Raw genomic sequence first — 14,019 nt, forward strand, 5'->3', positions numbered from 1 at the left:
AAGAATCACAAATTAATTTCACATGAGAAAACGAGTTGAATTTGTAATCATACATCTGGGGAAATATGAAATAAAACAAGATGATGTACAGGGATTCATTCTTAAATAAAAATTTAGCTAAGTGGAAAATTCAAAAAGATGGAGGCTCCCAATGAATCAATTAATAGCCTAAAAACATTTGCTTATCATGTGCCTATTCATACGCCTTTCGTGTGAAGTAACTAATATATGAGAACAACAATAAAATCCGCTTTAAGACTTCTCATACAATACTAATTGGGGAAATTCATCATATACTTCTGAATATTGTTGACACCTGTCTTTAAAGATATCGTACACAAGGGGGCGCCTGGGTGGCACAGTTGGCTGAGCATCTGACTCTTGGTTTCAGCTCAGGTCATGCTCTCAGGGTCATGAGATCGAGACCCATGTCAGGCTCTGTGCTCACTGCGGAATCTGCTAGAGATTCTCTCTCTCCCCCTCCATATGTCCCTCCCCCTGCTCACACGTTCTCTCTCTCTCTCTAAAATAAATAAATGAAATCTTTAAAAAATTTATGTATAAAGATTTAGAACATGAGGGACAGATGGCAAATGTGTTCTCTCTTATCATTCCTTCCTTACTTCGTTCCAGCCATACTCCCTTCATTTCACTGTCCTCTCTGCCTGGCATATTCCCACCCCCCACACCCCAACGCTTGCCTCACTGGCTCTTAGGGATCCATTGGGAGCCTTTCCTAGCCACCACATCTCATCCAAAGCCCAGCCACCTAAATTGTTATCTTTCATATAACCCAAAATTTTCCTCTCATAGCATTTATCACAAAATTAAATTACACACTGTATGTTTACAGTCTTTCTCTCCCTCCATGGACTGTAAGCCCCGTGAGGGCGAGAGTCACACCTAGTTTGCACACCATTTAACACTCCAGGGCTCCTATTAGAAAAGGGTACCAACAACTCAAAAGACAAGTCAACAAAGAATATGCAGCATATATTTCAGAAATGACTGCCTCCCCAAAATGAAAAGAGATTTAGTCTCACTCATAAGGAAATGAAAATTAAAACTTCAAAGAGATGTCAATTGCACTTAACTACAGTGGAAAGATCAAAAAGTTGTGTAATATACTATGAGGTCAAAGGTGTATGGAAATTGGTACTGGTACATATTGCTGGCAGTAACTATCAAATTGTAAAATACATATGCACTTTTATACATGTTCATTCAAATTAAGTCAGAAAATAAAGTATAAAAATAAACAGAAGCATTATACACACTAAATATAAAGATACATTCCATGCATTCACAAAAGATCAGAAATAAAACTACATGGTCACCCACTGGGAACAGTCAAAAAAACATCTTTTTATACTGTCTTTAAAAAGAAGGGCTCTTCTTTCCTGAAAGGTTCTCCAAGATACACTAAGATTAAAAAGCATGGTACAATACCCATTAGAATGGAAATTATACTAAAAAAAAAAAAAAAAACAGCAAATAGGTGTTGAGGATGTGGAGCTATTGGAAACCTTGCACACTGTGGATGGCAATGTAAAGCGGTACAGTTGCTGCAGAAAACAAGGGGGTCCTGCAAAAATTCAAACATAGAATTACTACATGATCCAGCAATTCCACTTCTGGATATATACACAAAAGAATTAAAAGCAGGGACTTGAACAGATACATGAACACCTATGTTCACAACAATATCATTCACAATAGCCAAAAGGGAGAAACAACCCAAATGACCAATGATGGATGAATGGATAAGTAAAGTGTGGTATATTCGTGTAATAAAGTATCATTATTCAGCCTTAAAAAGGGAATTCTGACACATGCTTCAACATGGATGAACCTTCAAGACTTTATGCTAAGCGAAATCAAAGCCAGACACAGTAAGACACATACCGAATGATTCCATTCATATGAGGTACTTAGAGTAGTTCAACTTACAGAAACAGAAAGAACGGTGGATGCCAGGGGCAGGGGTGAAAGTGAATGGCAAGTTATTGTTTAACAGGTACAGTCACAGTTTGAGATCGTGAAAAAGTTCTGGAGACAGATGACAGTTATGACTACACAGCAACGTGAATGTACTTAATGTTACCAAATGGTACAAATAAAATCAGTAAGATGCTAAGTTTTATGTTATGAGTATTTTTATAATAAAAAAATAGACTCACTAAAAAAATAATCAGCACAATGAACATGGAATGCTATCATTTCATAATACACATGTATTTGCACACAGGTCTATCTACGTATGTTTTCCTGTGTATCTATAATAGAAGAGTTCACAGCAGCTGTGTCCTGTGGGAAGAAATAGATGACAAGGAGACAGGAGTGGTTCACCTCTTACTCTTCACTGTGTACCCTTTATATCTTTATATACTTGGACTTACATTAAAACATTTATTAAATGAAATTTTTTTCCAAACCATAAATATTATACCCTAATTTCTCCTAAGCATTGATAACTAATATAGCTATAGTACAAAAATGTTATTTAAGAATATTCCCATATTAGATGGCTCAATCATTTTTTTTTTAAGATTTTATTTATGTGAGAGAGAGAGAGAGAAAGAGGGAAAGAGAGAGAGCGGGAAAGAGCACGGGCAGGGGGAAGGGGCAGAGGGAGAGGGAGAAGCAGACTCCCCACTGAGCAGAGAGCCTGACGCAGGGCTCCACACCAGTACCCTGGGATCATGACCTGAGCCGAAGGCAGATGTTTAACCAATGAGCCACTCAGGTGTCCTTCGATTAATCACTTCTGTAAAGTTTTGGGTTGTTTTTTTTTTTTTTTAAGATTTTATTTATTTAACAGAGAGAGAGAACATAAGCAGAGGGTAGCAGCAGAGGGAGAGGGAGAAGCAGACTCCCTGCTGGGCAGGAAGCCTGACACAGGGCTCAATCCCAATGCCAGGGGATCATGACCCAAGCCGAAGGCAGACAATTACCTGAGCCACACAAATGCCCCCATTTCTATAAAGTTTTAATAAAAGGATATTCTTTATGCAAACTGGTGCAGCCATTCTGGAAAAGAGTATGGAGTATCTTCAAAAAGTTAAAATAGAACTACCCTAACAAAAGGTTACAAAAATACTAATTTGAAGGGATACCTGTACCCCAAAGTTTATAGCAGTATTATCAACAACAGCCAATCCCAAGACCCTGGGATTATAACCTGAGCCGAAGGCAGAGGCTTTATCCCACTGAGCCACCCAGGCACCCCTAACGACACTGAGCCACCCAGGCACCCCTAACGAAAACACTTGTGGGGGCACCGCACCCCGCATCGGGCTCTCTGCTCAGTGGGGAGCCCGCTTTCTCTTCTCTCTTTGCCTGCCTCTCTGCCTACTTGTGACCCCTGTCTCTCTGTCAAATAAATAAATAAAATGTTAAAAAAAAAAAAAAGAAAACACTTGTGATGAGCACTGAGCGCTGCATGTAAGTGTTGAACCACTACATTGTACAGCTGAAGCTAATATAACAGTGTATGTTAACTAACTGGAATTTAAACAAAAACTAAAGAAATAAAAAAAACCAACAGCAAAAAAGAGGATAGTCTTTAAATATTTCACTGTATAATGAATATTACTTCATTTTCTCATTTTCTAAAACAAAATAAAATGCTCATTCAAAATGAATCAGAAAATATGAGATTAAAGAATAAAATTTATAAATCTACCATCTTGCTATAAATGCATAAGGGGTTATGGTAGGCACAGTTTTTAACCAACTTATTTTACTTATTACTATACCAATGCATACCTTTTCATGTTAATAAACAGATCTATCATCATGTTTATGGCTGTACTGTATTTTTTAAAGGACTTTTAATTGAGAAAACAACACACAATACACATGTGTTTGGTTTGATCAGTTTTGACAAGTGTTTACATCCCTGTAATCACCACCAAAAAAAAGATACAAACTATTTCCTTTAACTCAGAGTTCCTTCATGCCCCCTTCCAATCATTTCCTGCCTCAATTGCTCCAAAAAAGAAAGACATTCTTACTTCATCATTTCTACCATAACAGATAAGTTTAGCTACTCTTAGACTTCGTGAAATAAAATCCGACAATATTTACTCTTCGGTGTCAGGCTTTTTTTGCTTAATATGTTCATTAGATTAATCCATAGTACTAGGTATTTCAGTAATTCATTCTTTTTCATTGCTGGGCAGTATTTCACTGCATGAATATGCTACATTTTTTCATCTATTATCTTGTGGATGGACATCTGAACTGTTTCCAGTTTGAAATTACCATGAAAGATTCTGCTATGAAAAGGTTTAAACAAGTCTTTCTGGGAGCATGTATTCATTTCTCTTAGATAAATTCCTAGCAGGGGGCTCCTAGGTCTCATTATGTATGTTTTACTTTGGAAAACTCTGGGGGCTTTTCAGAAAGCAACTGTCCCATTTTACTTTCCCACTAGCAACATGAGAGTTGCAGTTGCTACACATTCTTGTCAACTCTTGGTGCTGTCATGCTTTACAATTTTAGCCATTCTAAAGGGTCTGGGATAGAATCTTGCAGTAGTTTTAATTTGCATCTCCTTGATGACTAGACATTAACCAGCCTGAGCAAACACACCTTCTTCCACTGCTGCAGCCTCATAAACTTCTTCCAGGTGTCTGAACATGCCAAGCTCTTGCTAATCCCTGGCCCATAAACACAATTCTCCTCTCATAACCTGGAATTCCTTCCCCACCCTTACCTGAGTGGCTAATTCCAAACCCCTTTCAGGTTTTAGCCTGAATACCACCTGCTTCAGGAAGCCTTCGAAGACACCCTTCTTACTTCCATAGAAGGAAACACTTTATTGTGATACTATGTTTAATTACATGTCTTCCCTGTTCTGCCTTGAAGACTCGAATCAGGCCTGTCTTACTCACCTCCTATATCCCTGGAACCTAGCACAGTAAATGTTGTTGAATAAATGATGTGGAGTAAATAAGGGAAGGCTTTGGAAATCAGATAATCTTTCAGCTGAGTCTTGAAAAATGAGTAAGACTGACATTATCCAGTGCACAAAAGGAAAAAAAAAATCTAAGCTTCAACTCATGGCCAAAGTCCTAAACAAGAAATAGCATGTGTTTGAGGACACCCCCGTGGCTCAGCAGGGCTAAGAGTAGAATGGGAGGCAGGAGGTGATCGGAGGTAAGGGCGGACAAGCAGGGAGGAATCAGAGCAAGGGCCAGCGTGTGCCAGGCAAAAGAGATGGGTCTGTACCTTTTGACACCGAAGAGTCACTGAAGCATTTCAAAGCCAAGAAGTGGCATGGACAGAATGGTATATTAGAAACCCAACTCTGTTGGAGAAATGGAGGACACCTGGAAGAGACAGAGCTAGAAACAGGAAGACCAGCCGGAGGTGTTCATAACAGCAGGAAACAAAGAGTAATGGGGATGGAGCTGGGGTTCAGAGCACAGAAATACTTAAAAAGGCGTAACTAACAAGGCTTAGGGGACTGACTGGATGTGACCTGAACGGCAGATGGAAAGACAGAACACACAATGCTTAACGACACTGGTTCTAGGGCAAGGCTGCCTGGCTCTCGTGTCCTACTTATTAGCTGGAGGATCCTAGGGGTGTTCCTTTACACCCCTGCCTCAGTTTTCCTCATAAGGAAACTTTAACTCATCTTAACTCATAAGGAAGCTATAGGACGGACTGAATAAATTCATGTAAGAGCTTACACCATGCCTGGTATACGTTAAGCACGTAGGAAGTGTTAGCTGTTACTATTACCACTAAATAGGGAAAAAAGAAGTTGAGGTTGGAGCTTTAGATCTGGAAACAGCCCAGACACCTAGTAATTACAACAACAGGGTGGATGTGCCTGCAGGATGAAGAGAAGAAGCAAAAGGTATGACCCCACGGGCGAGAAAGGGACGTGGAGGAAGTGAGCAGAGGAGGAAATTGAGGGGATGAAAAAGGAATGCTCAGCAGTGCAGGGAGAGACCCAGGAGAGAAAGAGCTCTGGGTCACAGAAGACAAAAGCGGAAAGAATTTCAAGGACAGTGGAGTGGTCAGGGTTGACACTGCAAAGAAAGACTTCAGGGGGACCAAGGAAATATCCAGAGACAGAGCAGCAGAGAAGTCCCTCAGGGCTTTTGCCAGTATCCACAATGTAAACAGAAGCAGGCAGCTGAAATGACGGAGGGCTAGGCAGAAGCTAGGAGAGCTGCCTCCCAGGAACTGAACTGGGAGTGGAGGAGCTGGGGGCGGACCTTATACTTTTTCAAATACTCATCCGCTGCTGCTTCAACTTATAACCCAAATTATTTTAGACACCGGTGAATTGCTTTGATTCCTTTGATGAAATGCTATGTATCTTTAGGCTCTAAAATCAATCCAAATCTGCAATTTACTCTGAACATCACAAGACACACTCTAACTTCTCATTGCTCTGCAAATTTTACAGCAGCCTTCGGTCAAATACCGTAAAATTTGACCTGTATAAAACGTATAATAAATTAACCTGTATGAGAACTTTAAAGGTACATTTTTATAGTGAAACTTGAAATGTACATCAATAAGTTTAGATTTGTATTATTTAAGAAGGTGATCTCAAACATTTGTCTGATTTCAATAAGCAAACAGATAGTTAAGAAAATAGTACAAGGTTCACTTAGGTATAAATCTAGGAAAAAAGATGGAAGGGATTGGTAGAAAGATGAAAAATTTTCCCTTCTTGGGATGCCTGGGTGGCTCAGTTCATGATCCTGGGGTCCTGGGATTGACTCCTGCATCAGGCTCCCTGCTCAGCAGGGAGTCTGCTTCTCCTCCCTCTCTGCTCCTACCCCCAACCCCCAGCTAGTGCTCCCTCTCTCATGTGTACACTCTCTCTCAAATAAATAATATTAAAAAAAAAAAAGATTTTGCATTCTTGGCAAAGCAATAAAACCCAGCAATGTGGTGAAGATAAAATATTTTCATTAGCCGTAATGTCAATAACCATTCGCTTTAATACCTTTCCTCCCCACACACATGTGAAGCCTTATTTCATACCAAAATGTCCACATGGAAGCTGGTCAAGACTTCGGTGAACACATAAACTGTTCTAGATTCCAACAACTCATTGGGCTTCTTCACTGAACACCAGTCTCAACAGCAAGAGCACATGCACTGTTAAAATCCTGTCTCAGTGTCTCAGAGCCCAGAGGAAAAATAAGCATGCAATCTGCTGGGCGCTAGTCAAGGAAATGCTAAGGCTAATGTTTCAGCTGCTTGGTTCTGAATAAGGATTCACATTTTGATGTATTATAAACATCATGCAGTATTTAACTGCATTTAGCCGGAAAATATTCAAATATGAAGCCTAAAAAGTATGTTAACATCCTAGTCATTTTCAAAAATAAAACAAGCATAGACAGAAAATGTGCTGATTATTTAATGGGAGGCAGTTTCTTTTAAATCTACTGGATATGTGTTACAAGTAGGCACCATGACTATAATTGATTAAATTACTTTGAATCACAAAAAGTAAAAATAAAAAAGCTAGATGTTGTTTGCATGGATCTCCCTTTAGTTAACTAGGTTCTCATTTTTAAAAGCTTATAGAGCTGAATACTGCTGCCACAGGGGGTGAGAATCAAACAAGTCGCTGCTAGAATAGATTATGGGGATCATTTGAGTTATGTTTCTGTTAAGTTCCCACAATCAATTGGTATTCTTCAGGGACAATAAAAGCTTACATGGAACTCTGCTGGAATTAACAGGTTCTGTTCTGCAACAGCTAGCTTGCAAATTTAGGTACAGACATATAATCCATAGACTCATCTTCAAAAAGGAAAAAATAAGCCATTGCGTAAGTATTATACTAGCAGTCAAAAAAAAATTCTATCAGTAACACCACTTAGTACAAGCTCAGAATTTTAAATCCTGAGAGCACACCTATACATCTATTAACTTTTCTCCAAAACATGTATTTAGGCAAGAAATACTAAGAATGTTATGTTTAAGTAAGTAGGGGAAAATATGCTATCACCCTAGTTCCACAGACAAATGTAGTAAGTGAATAAAAGTGAATGATTATACCAAGAAGGGAGAAAACTTTGACAAAGCTTGATCAGAAACAAAACTCATTTGCCCTAATGTTATCATAAAACAATGTTTTCTTTGGGGCACCTGGGTGGCCCAGTTGGTTAATTACCTGACTTTGGTTCAGAGGATCTCGGGGTCCTGGGATTGAGCCCTGTGTCAGGCTCCCCTCTCAGCAGGGGGGATCTGCTTGTCCCTCTCCCTCTGCCCCTCCCTCCACTCATGCTGTCTCTGTCTCTCCCTCAAATAAAATCTTTAAAAAACCAAAAAGAACAAACAAACAAAAACAGTATTTTCTTCAAGCAAAATGGTATCATCAAGATCAGGCCTATCTTCCAGAATATTTCCCATTGCCAAAATAGCATCTGTCAAAGAAGTTTAAGACAATAAATTAGCATTACATTCTAATTTGCATTCCCACTCCCAACATCTTACCATTTTCTATCCTTAACCTTAGGTTGACTCCCATGAAATTGATATTTTGTACGTCAAAAATGGTGAAATACTGGCAATTTCATACACCTCAACCTAAGTAAAATGGCTAACAGTGTAGAAAGAGAGAGACATGCACCAAGCTAGACTAAGGAGAAGGGGACTCTCCTCATGCCGTAAACTGGTGGCCTTTCTGGCAGATACTACGCAGATGAAACTAAAACTATTCACGTACTGACTTGCCATTGCCCTACAAGAACAATCAACATGGAGTCACAATCATAAAGAGAAAGGACTCGGAGAGATTTGGGCAACAGCCCTTCATCTGGAGGTCCAAGGACTGAAGCAAAGCTGTATCTTGGGACAGACACTAATCACTACCTCCATACTTCAACCTGAGGGCTCTTGGAGAGTCCCATCCTACAGAGAAGCCGCTCCACCCCAAGGTCCTTACTGCCACAGAAGGCGGCTCCCTAACACAGCCGTGCTGGGAAGAATCAAGCATGGCCTCACTTTACGAAAAGCAGCAGGCAGCAAGCCCAGTTTCCTACAGAGGTAGCTGGACTCTTTCCTATACTCTTGTGAAGCAGGACCTTCAGACAGGCCAAAGCTCTTATTTGGCTTACTTGTCACAAAACAAAGAGCTGAGTGGAGAAAGCTAATCCTGGCCTCTGCAGCCTCACCCAGCAGGGAGCAAACACTTCATAAATCTCCCCATCTTCCCACAGCCCCAGCTCCTCTCTTCCCCTCGGCCACTCCTATTTAGGACAGGGACATCTTCTCCAGCTGCTGGGTCTCTGATGACCATGCAGTCTTTCAGAATCCAGCTCTCCAACAAAGGATCTGAGGGGAAATACCTCAGCTAGCTTTCTTGTTTGCCAACAACACCTGCCAACTGTGGAGAGGAAAGGTACTGGGAGACTCTGCTGGGCACACAGAACGGAGGATGCCAAGTCCAGGCTTGACGAAGGGCTGGAAGAAAATGAGAGGCTGTGCTACAGGGATCACAGGCCATGCTACAGGGATCACAGGGACCAGGACAGGAAGAGTCTTGTGAATGTACCAGGACTGTGAGGGATGACCTACAACCTTCCCTCTACGTCTGCCTCTCCTGCTTCCATCTGTCCACCCTCGTTTCACTCAGACGCTTACTAATGACTCACAATGCTAGGCAGTAATATACATTAGCTGAGCTCAGGCCATAGCTGGTCTGTCTGACCTGAGGCAGGAAGATGGGAGGATCTGACGTGGCTGAGAGACCATTTCCCAAAAGGAAATCGGGGGAACGGCCAGTCCATATTAACTAACACATATTAACACATAACTAACACATATTAACTAATTACAAGGAAACAAAGTATTTAGTTAGAACAGGAAGGAATTGAGGCCAGTTACACTCTCTGTTTTGGGACAAATTCCAGGTATATAACACCTGTTATTGTTCAAGGATGAATAATAAAAAGGGGGAAAATACTTGGACTTATAGGGTGCAACATAAAGAATGCAGAACTGAGGGCTAAAAAACAAGCAAACAAAAACAGTTAAAACCATGCATTCAGAGGCATAAAAGAACATGCTTCATAGCCCAGAGAACTGAATCTGAGGTGGGGGAGAAAAAGAACGCTTATGAAAAATCTCCCAAACACAGTAAATATAACAAAGAAATAAAAAATGCATGTGCAAAGGAAAGACTCAATAACTAGAAAATTCAATCCCCAAAGAAAATAAAAACAGTGCATAGTAAAAGCAGAACACATTAGCCGAAGATATGTTTGAACTGACAGACAGAAAATTTAATAACAAGTTATACCTAGATACGTGGTCAAAATTTAGAATTTTATGGGTAAAATTTTTAAAATCCTAAAAATGTCTGAGCAGGGAGGTGGAGGGGAAGGTTATCTTCACTGAAGCAATACATTAAAAAGCTTTTTTAAGAAAGAAAGCATATATTTTATAGTTAAATTCTTTTATTAAAAGATGAAGACTCAGGGCACCTGGGTGGCTCAGTGGGTTAAAGCCTCTGCCTTTGGCTCAGGTCATGATGCCAGGGTCCTGGGATCGAGCCTCTCATCGGGCTCTCTGCTCGGCGGGGAGCCTGCTTCCCCCTCTCTCTCTGCCTACTTATGATTGATCTCTCTCTCTCTCTCTCTCTTTCTCTCTGTGTCAAATAAATAAATAAAATTGTTAAAAAAAATAAATAAATAAAAGATGAAGATTCTCCGGATGACTTCAGAACTAAAATCTATATTGAGTGTCCAAGTAAGGCTCAAAGTGACAAAAGTTAAAAATAACAAGAGCTTTTAATATTTATTAAGGACTTCAAATACACCAGGCATTGGGCTAAGCATTTATTTGTATTCATTCAATCCTCATAAAAACCAAATAAAATAGGTCCCAATATCATCCCCACTTGACAAATGGAAAAAACAAAACAAAACAAAACAAAAAAAAACCGAGGCACAGAGTGATTAGGTAATTTACCCAAAGTTCACACAGTAGAAGGGAGTTGTCAGAATTTGAATGCAGGTAGCCTGGTTCCAGGGCTCAGCCATTTGAACAGTGTTCTAAATGAATTCTCTTTAATGTAAAAAGGACAGGAGAGATCAGGCAAACCCCAACAAACTACAAGTGAGTGGTAGTAATAGTAATTTTAGTTATTAAAAAGAGAAAAGGTAGTTATTTGTTAATGGTGAGAGTAAGAATTTATGATCAAAAAAAGAAATACTCAGCCCAAGAGGGTCCAAACCTTATAGACCCATTGTAGATGTTCAAGAAACAGTTGCAGAACGAATGACAGAATGAGCTAATAAGCAAAGATCGGGCATGAACCCTATGTAATAAATTTAAAAAATAATAAAATCCCTAAAAATAAAAGGAAGCCAACAGGGGCACAGGGACAAAAAATAGGTACAGTCACTTCTGCTATAAATGCTTGCTTCAAAAACAAAACTTTACTCCAGAGTGAATGATTATATCAGGGAGCAAATTTTGTATTGCTTAAGTGAAATTTTGTCCCTCAGAAACAGTAAGTGAAGAAGGCAGAAAACTGCACCCAGCTGAACCAGCCACAAAGGGACACATAAGACAGACACACACACACACACACATACATACATACACGCGCTCATGCTCCACCAAGGTCTACCAGCTACCTCAGTTCACTGCCTGTGTTCATGACCATCCACATATGCCAAACAACATCCTGTCATATTTCAGATAACCCACTTCCTACTACTTTGCACTAACTCACAATCCGTACCCCTTTTGACACCCAGGTCTACAAGCAAATTTCACATCTTTTATTGTAGCATTTACGTATTTCTAACCACCTAACATATGTAAAACTCTACCAGCATCTTTATTATGTTCGCATCTCATGTGTATGTGTGTGTGTGTGTTTGTATCACTAGCAAAGTTTATGAATGCTGTGCCCTGTCAAGAAAAAAAAAAAAGGTCTGATGGATAATGATCGAAAATCAATTCTCCCCAAATTATCTTTAAATGTTTGTGTCAACTTCCATCAAAATCCTTTTCTTTTCTGATATGGCAGGAAGAATTTAACAAATTAATTTTAAAGCTCTTTGGGAAAATTAAGTGGTCATTCATTAAAGGAATTTTTCAGTAAAGAAAGACAAGGGGAGATTTAAACTGTCTGTTAATGAAAAAGATCTTAAAGTCACAACAATTAGAATCAAGCAGAAAAGTCCATGAAAGAGGTCAGAAAACCCAGAAATCAATGCATATTTAAATACAATAAAGACCGGCACTTCAAATCAGTAGGGAAAAAAATGGACAATTTACATCTTAGGGCAGCAGCAGAGCACAGCATGGGAGGGAACGGCCTGTGGGGCTGGACAGGCTGCCTGGATGGCACACCAGCCAGGCGCGTCCCAGCTGGGTGACCCCAGACGACCAGTGTCTTTATCTGTGAAACGAGGACAGTCATTGTACCTACTTCACAGGACTGCTGCGAGGATTATCAGTTATCATTTGTGAAGTGCTCAGAACAGCCACTAAAACAGTAAGTGCTATATATGTGATATTAAATAAATAAAAGAAAGCAGTACATGCTATGATAATCCTTAACCTCTTGGGAACAGAGGGGGAGGGAGACATGGGGAACAGAATCTTCCATTATACCACATTAAAAAGATAAATTTCAGCATTTTAAAAACTAAATGATAAATTAAACTGGGGGGGGAAAGGACTGTTCATTTGATCTTTAGATTGGGAAAGACCTTTTAAAACAGGACAGTAAAGCATTAAGAAAACAGATTAATATGTTCAATTACATAAGAATTTTTAAGTCTGTATATCAAACACTAATAGGTAAGCAAATAACTTGAGGGAAAATAAGGGTTGATGTACATGCATATAAACTTACAAATGGGTAAGAAAAAGTATACTATGGAGCAATTCACAAAAAACTTAGCCTGTATATATGAGAAAATATGCAACATTATCAGTAATCAAAAATTCAAATTAAAATATTTCAACCATCAAATTGGTCAAAGTTTTAAAAAAAAAATTATACTGGAGGCCAACTAGGCAGAGACATTGGTACAATTCTATATGGAAGATAGAAGAATACTCTGAAACAATCTTTCCAGGGGTCACTTTGATTATACGCTTCAAAAGCCGTTTAAAATATTGAGCCCCTTTGACCTAGTAATTCAATTTCTGGGACAAAGGTGGAACATAGGATTTCAATAGCAAAGTTTCAAGTCACTTTTTCAGAGATGAACCAGAAACAAGGAAAAAAGGATGTGAAGAAATATTTTAAGTTTCAGATAATAAGGCTAAGAATTTTTACCTTCTAAAAATTCAACACTTCAGTGTATAATTAATGTTTAATATTACCAAATTGCAAAAACAAAAACAAAAACACAAAGTAAACAAAAAACAAAAAACAGTTTTAAAACAAACCTTTTAATAGCATCCTTCTTCGGCTTATCTATAGTATCCCACCACTTTGAAAGGTAAGAAATCTCAGACCATATAAATTTTCTCCGTGAGTCTTCTTTCAGCTTGATGACCATGTTATTAAAAATATACTGAGTCATCTCTCTAAAGTAGTCATCAAAAGTCTTCAACCAACCTAAATCAAGACACAAATATACAACAAAGGTCTGATTCATATGTCTGATTTCAACTCAGTCACATTCCATTGCATCACCTTTGGATGCCCTTAGGTATTTCATTCATATGAAGACACATTTAAAATGTTTCAAGTAGTGAAATTCCATTTCAATGGACACGAAACTCAAAAAGTCACTGATGACAAGAATATTCTGAAAACTGCAAAATTCAGATAGAAATGAGGAAAAAATGAGAAAACGACCTGAGGACAAAAAGTATTTATTTATGCTTAATAATTATGGTATCAAATTCAATTACTTATATCTATCTCTAATTTAAGGAATTTGCTTTAATTTTAAAAATCTGAACAGCATTAACAAGCTGGCACTACTCATAATGTGGGATGAAAACTGTATCCTTTCATAAGACATCTGAAATTTCCTACCCCCATTTTAGTAA

General features: G+C 38.9%; 1 protein-coding gene across 1 annotated transcript in view; it reads right to left on the bottom strand.

The window, feature by feature from the left end:
- The window catches only part of MAN2A1 (mannosidase alpha class 2A member 1), a 167,646-nt gene that overhangs the window by 112,982 nt on the left and 40,645 nt on the right, over nt 1-14,019 (bottom strand). Inside the window, exon 4 of the mRNA XM_080804167.1 lies at nt 13,408-13,579. Coding sequence (XP_080660293.1) covers nt 13,408-13,579 — 172 coding nt within the window. The remainder of the gene's footprint in view (nt 1-13,407; nt 13,580-14,019) is intronic.

Source organism: Martes martes (assembly GCF_963455335.1).
Source record: "Martes martes genome assembly, chromosome: 5".
In the NCBI taxonomy this organism is placed as follows: domain Eukaryota; kingdom Metazoa; phylum Chordata; class Mammalia; order Carnivora; family Mustelidae; genus Martes; species Martes martes.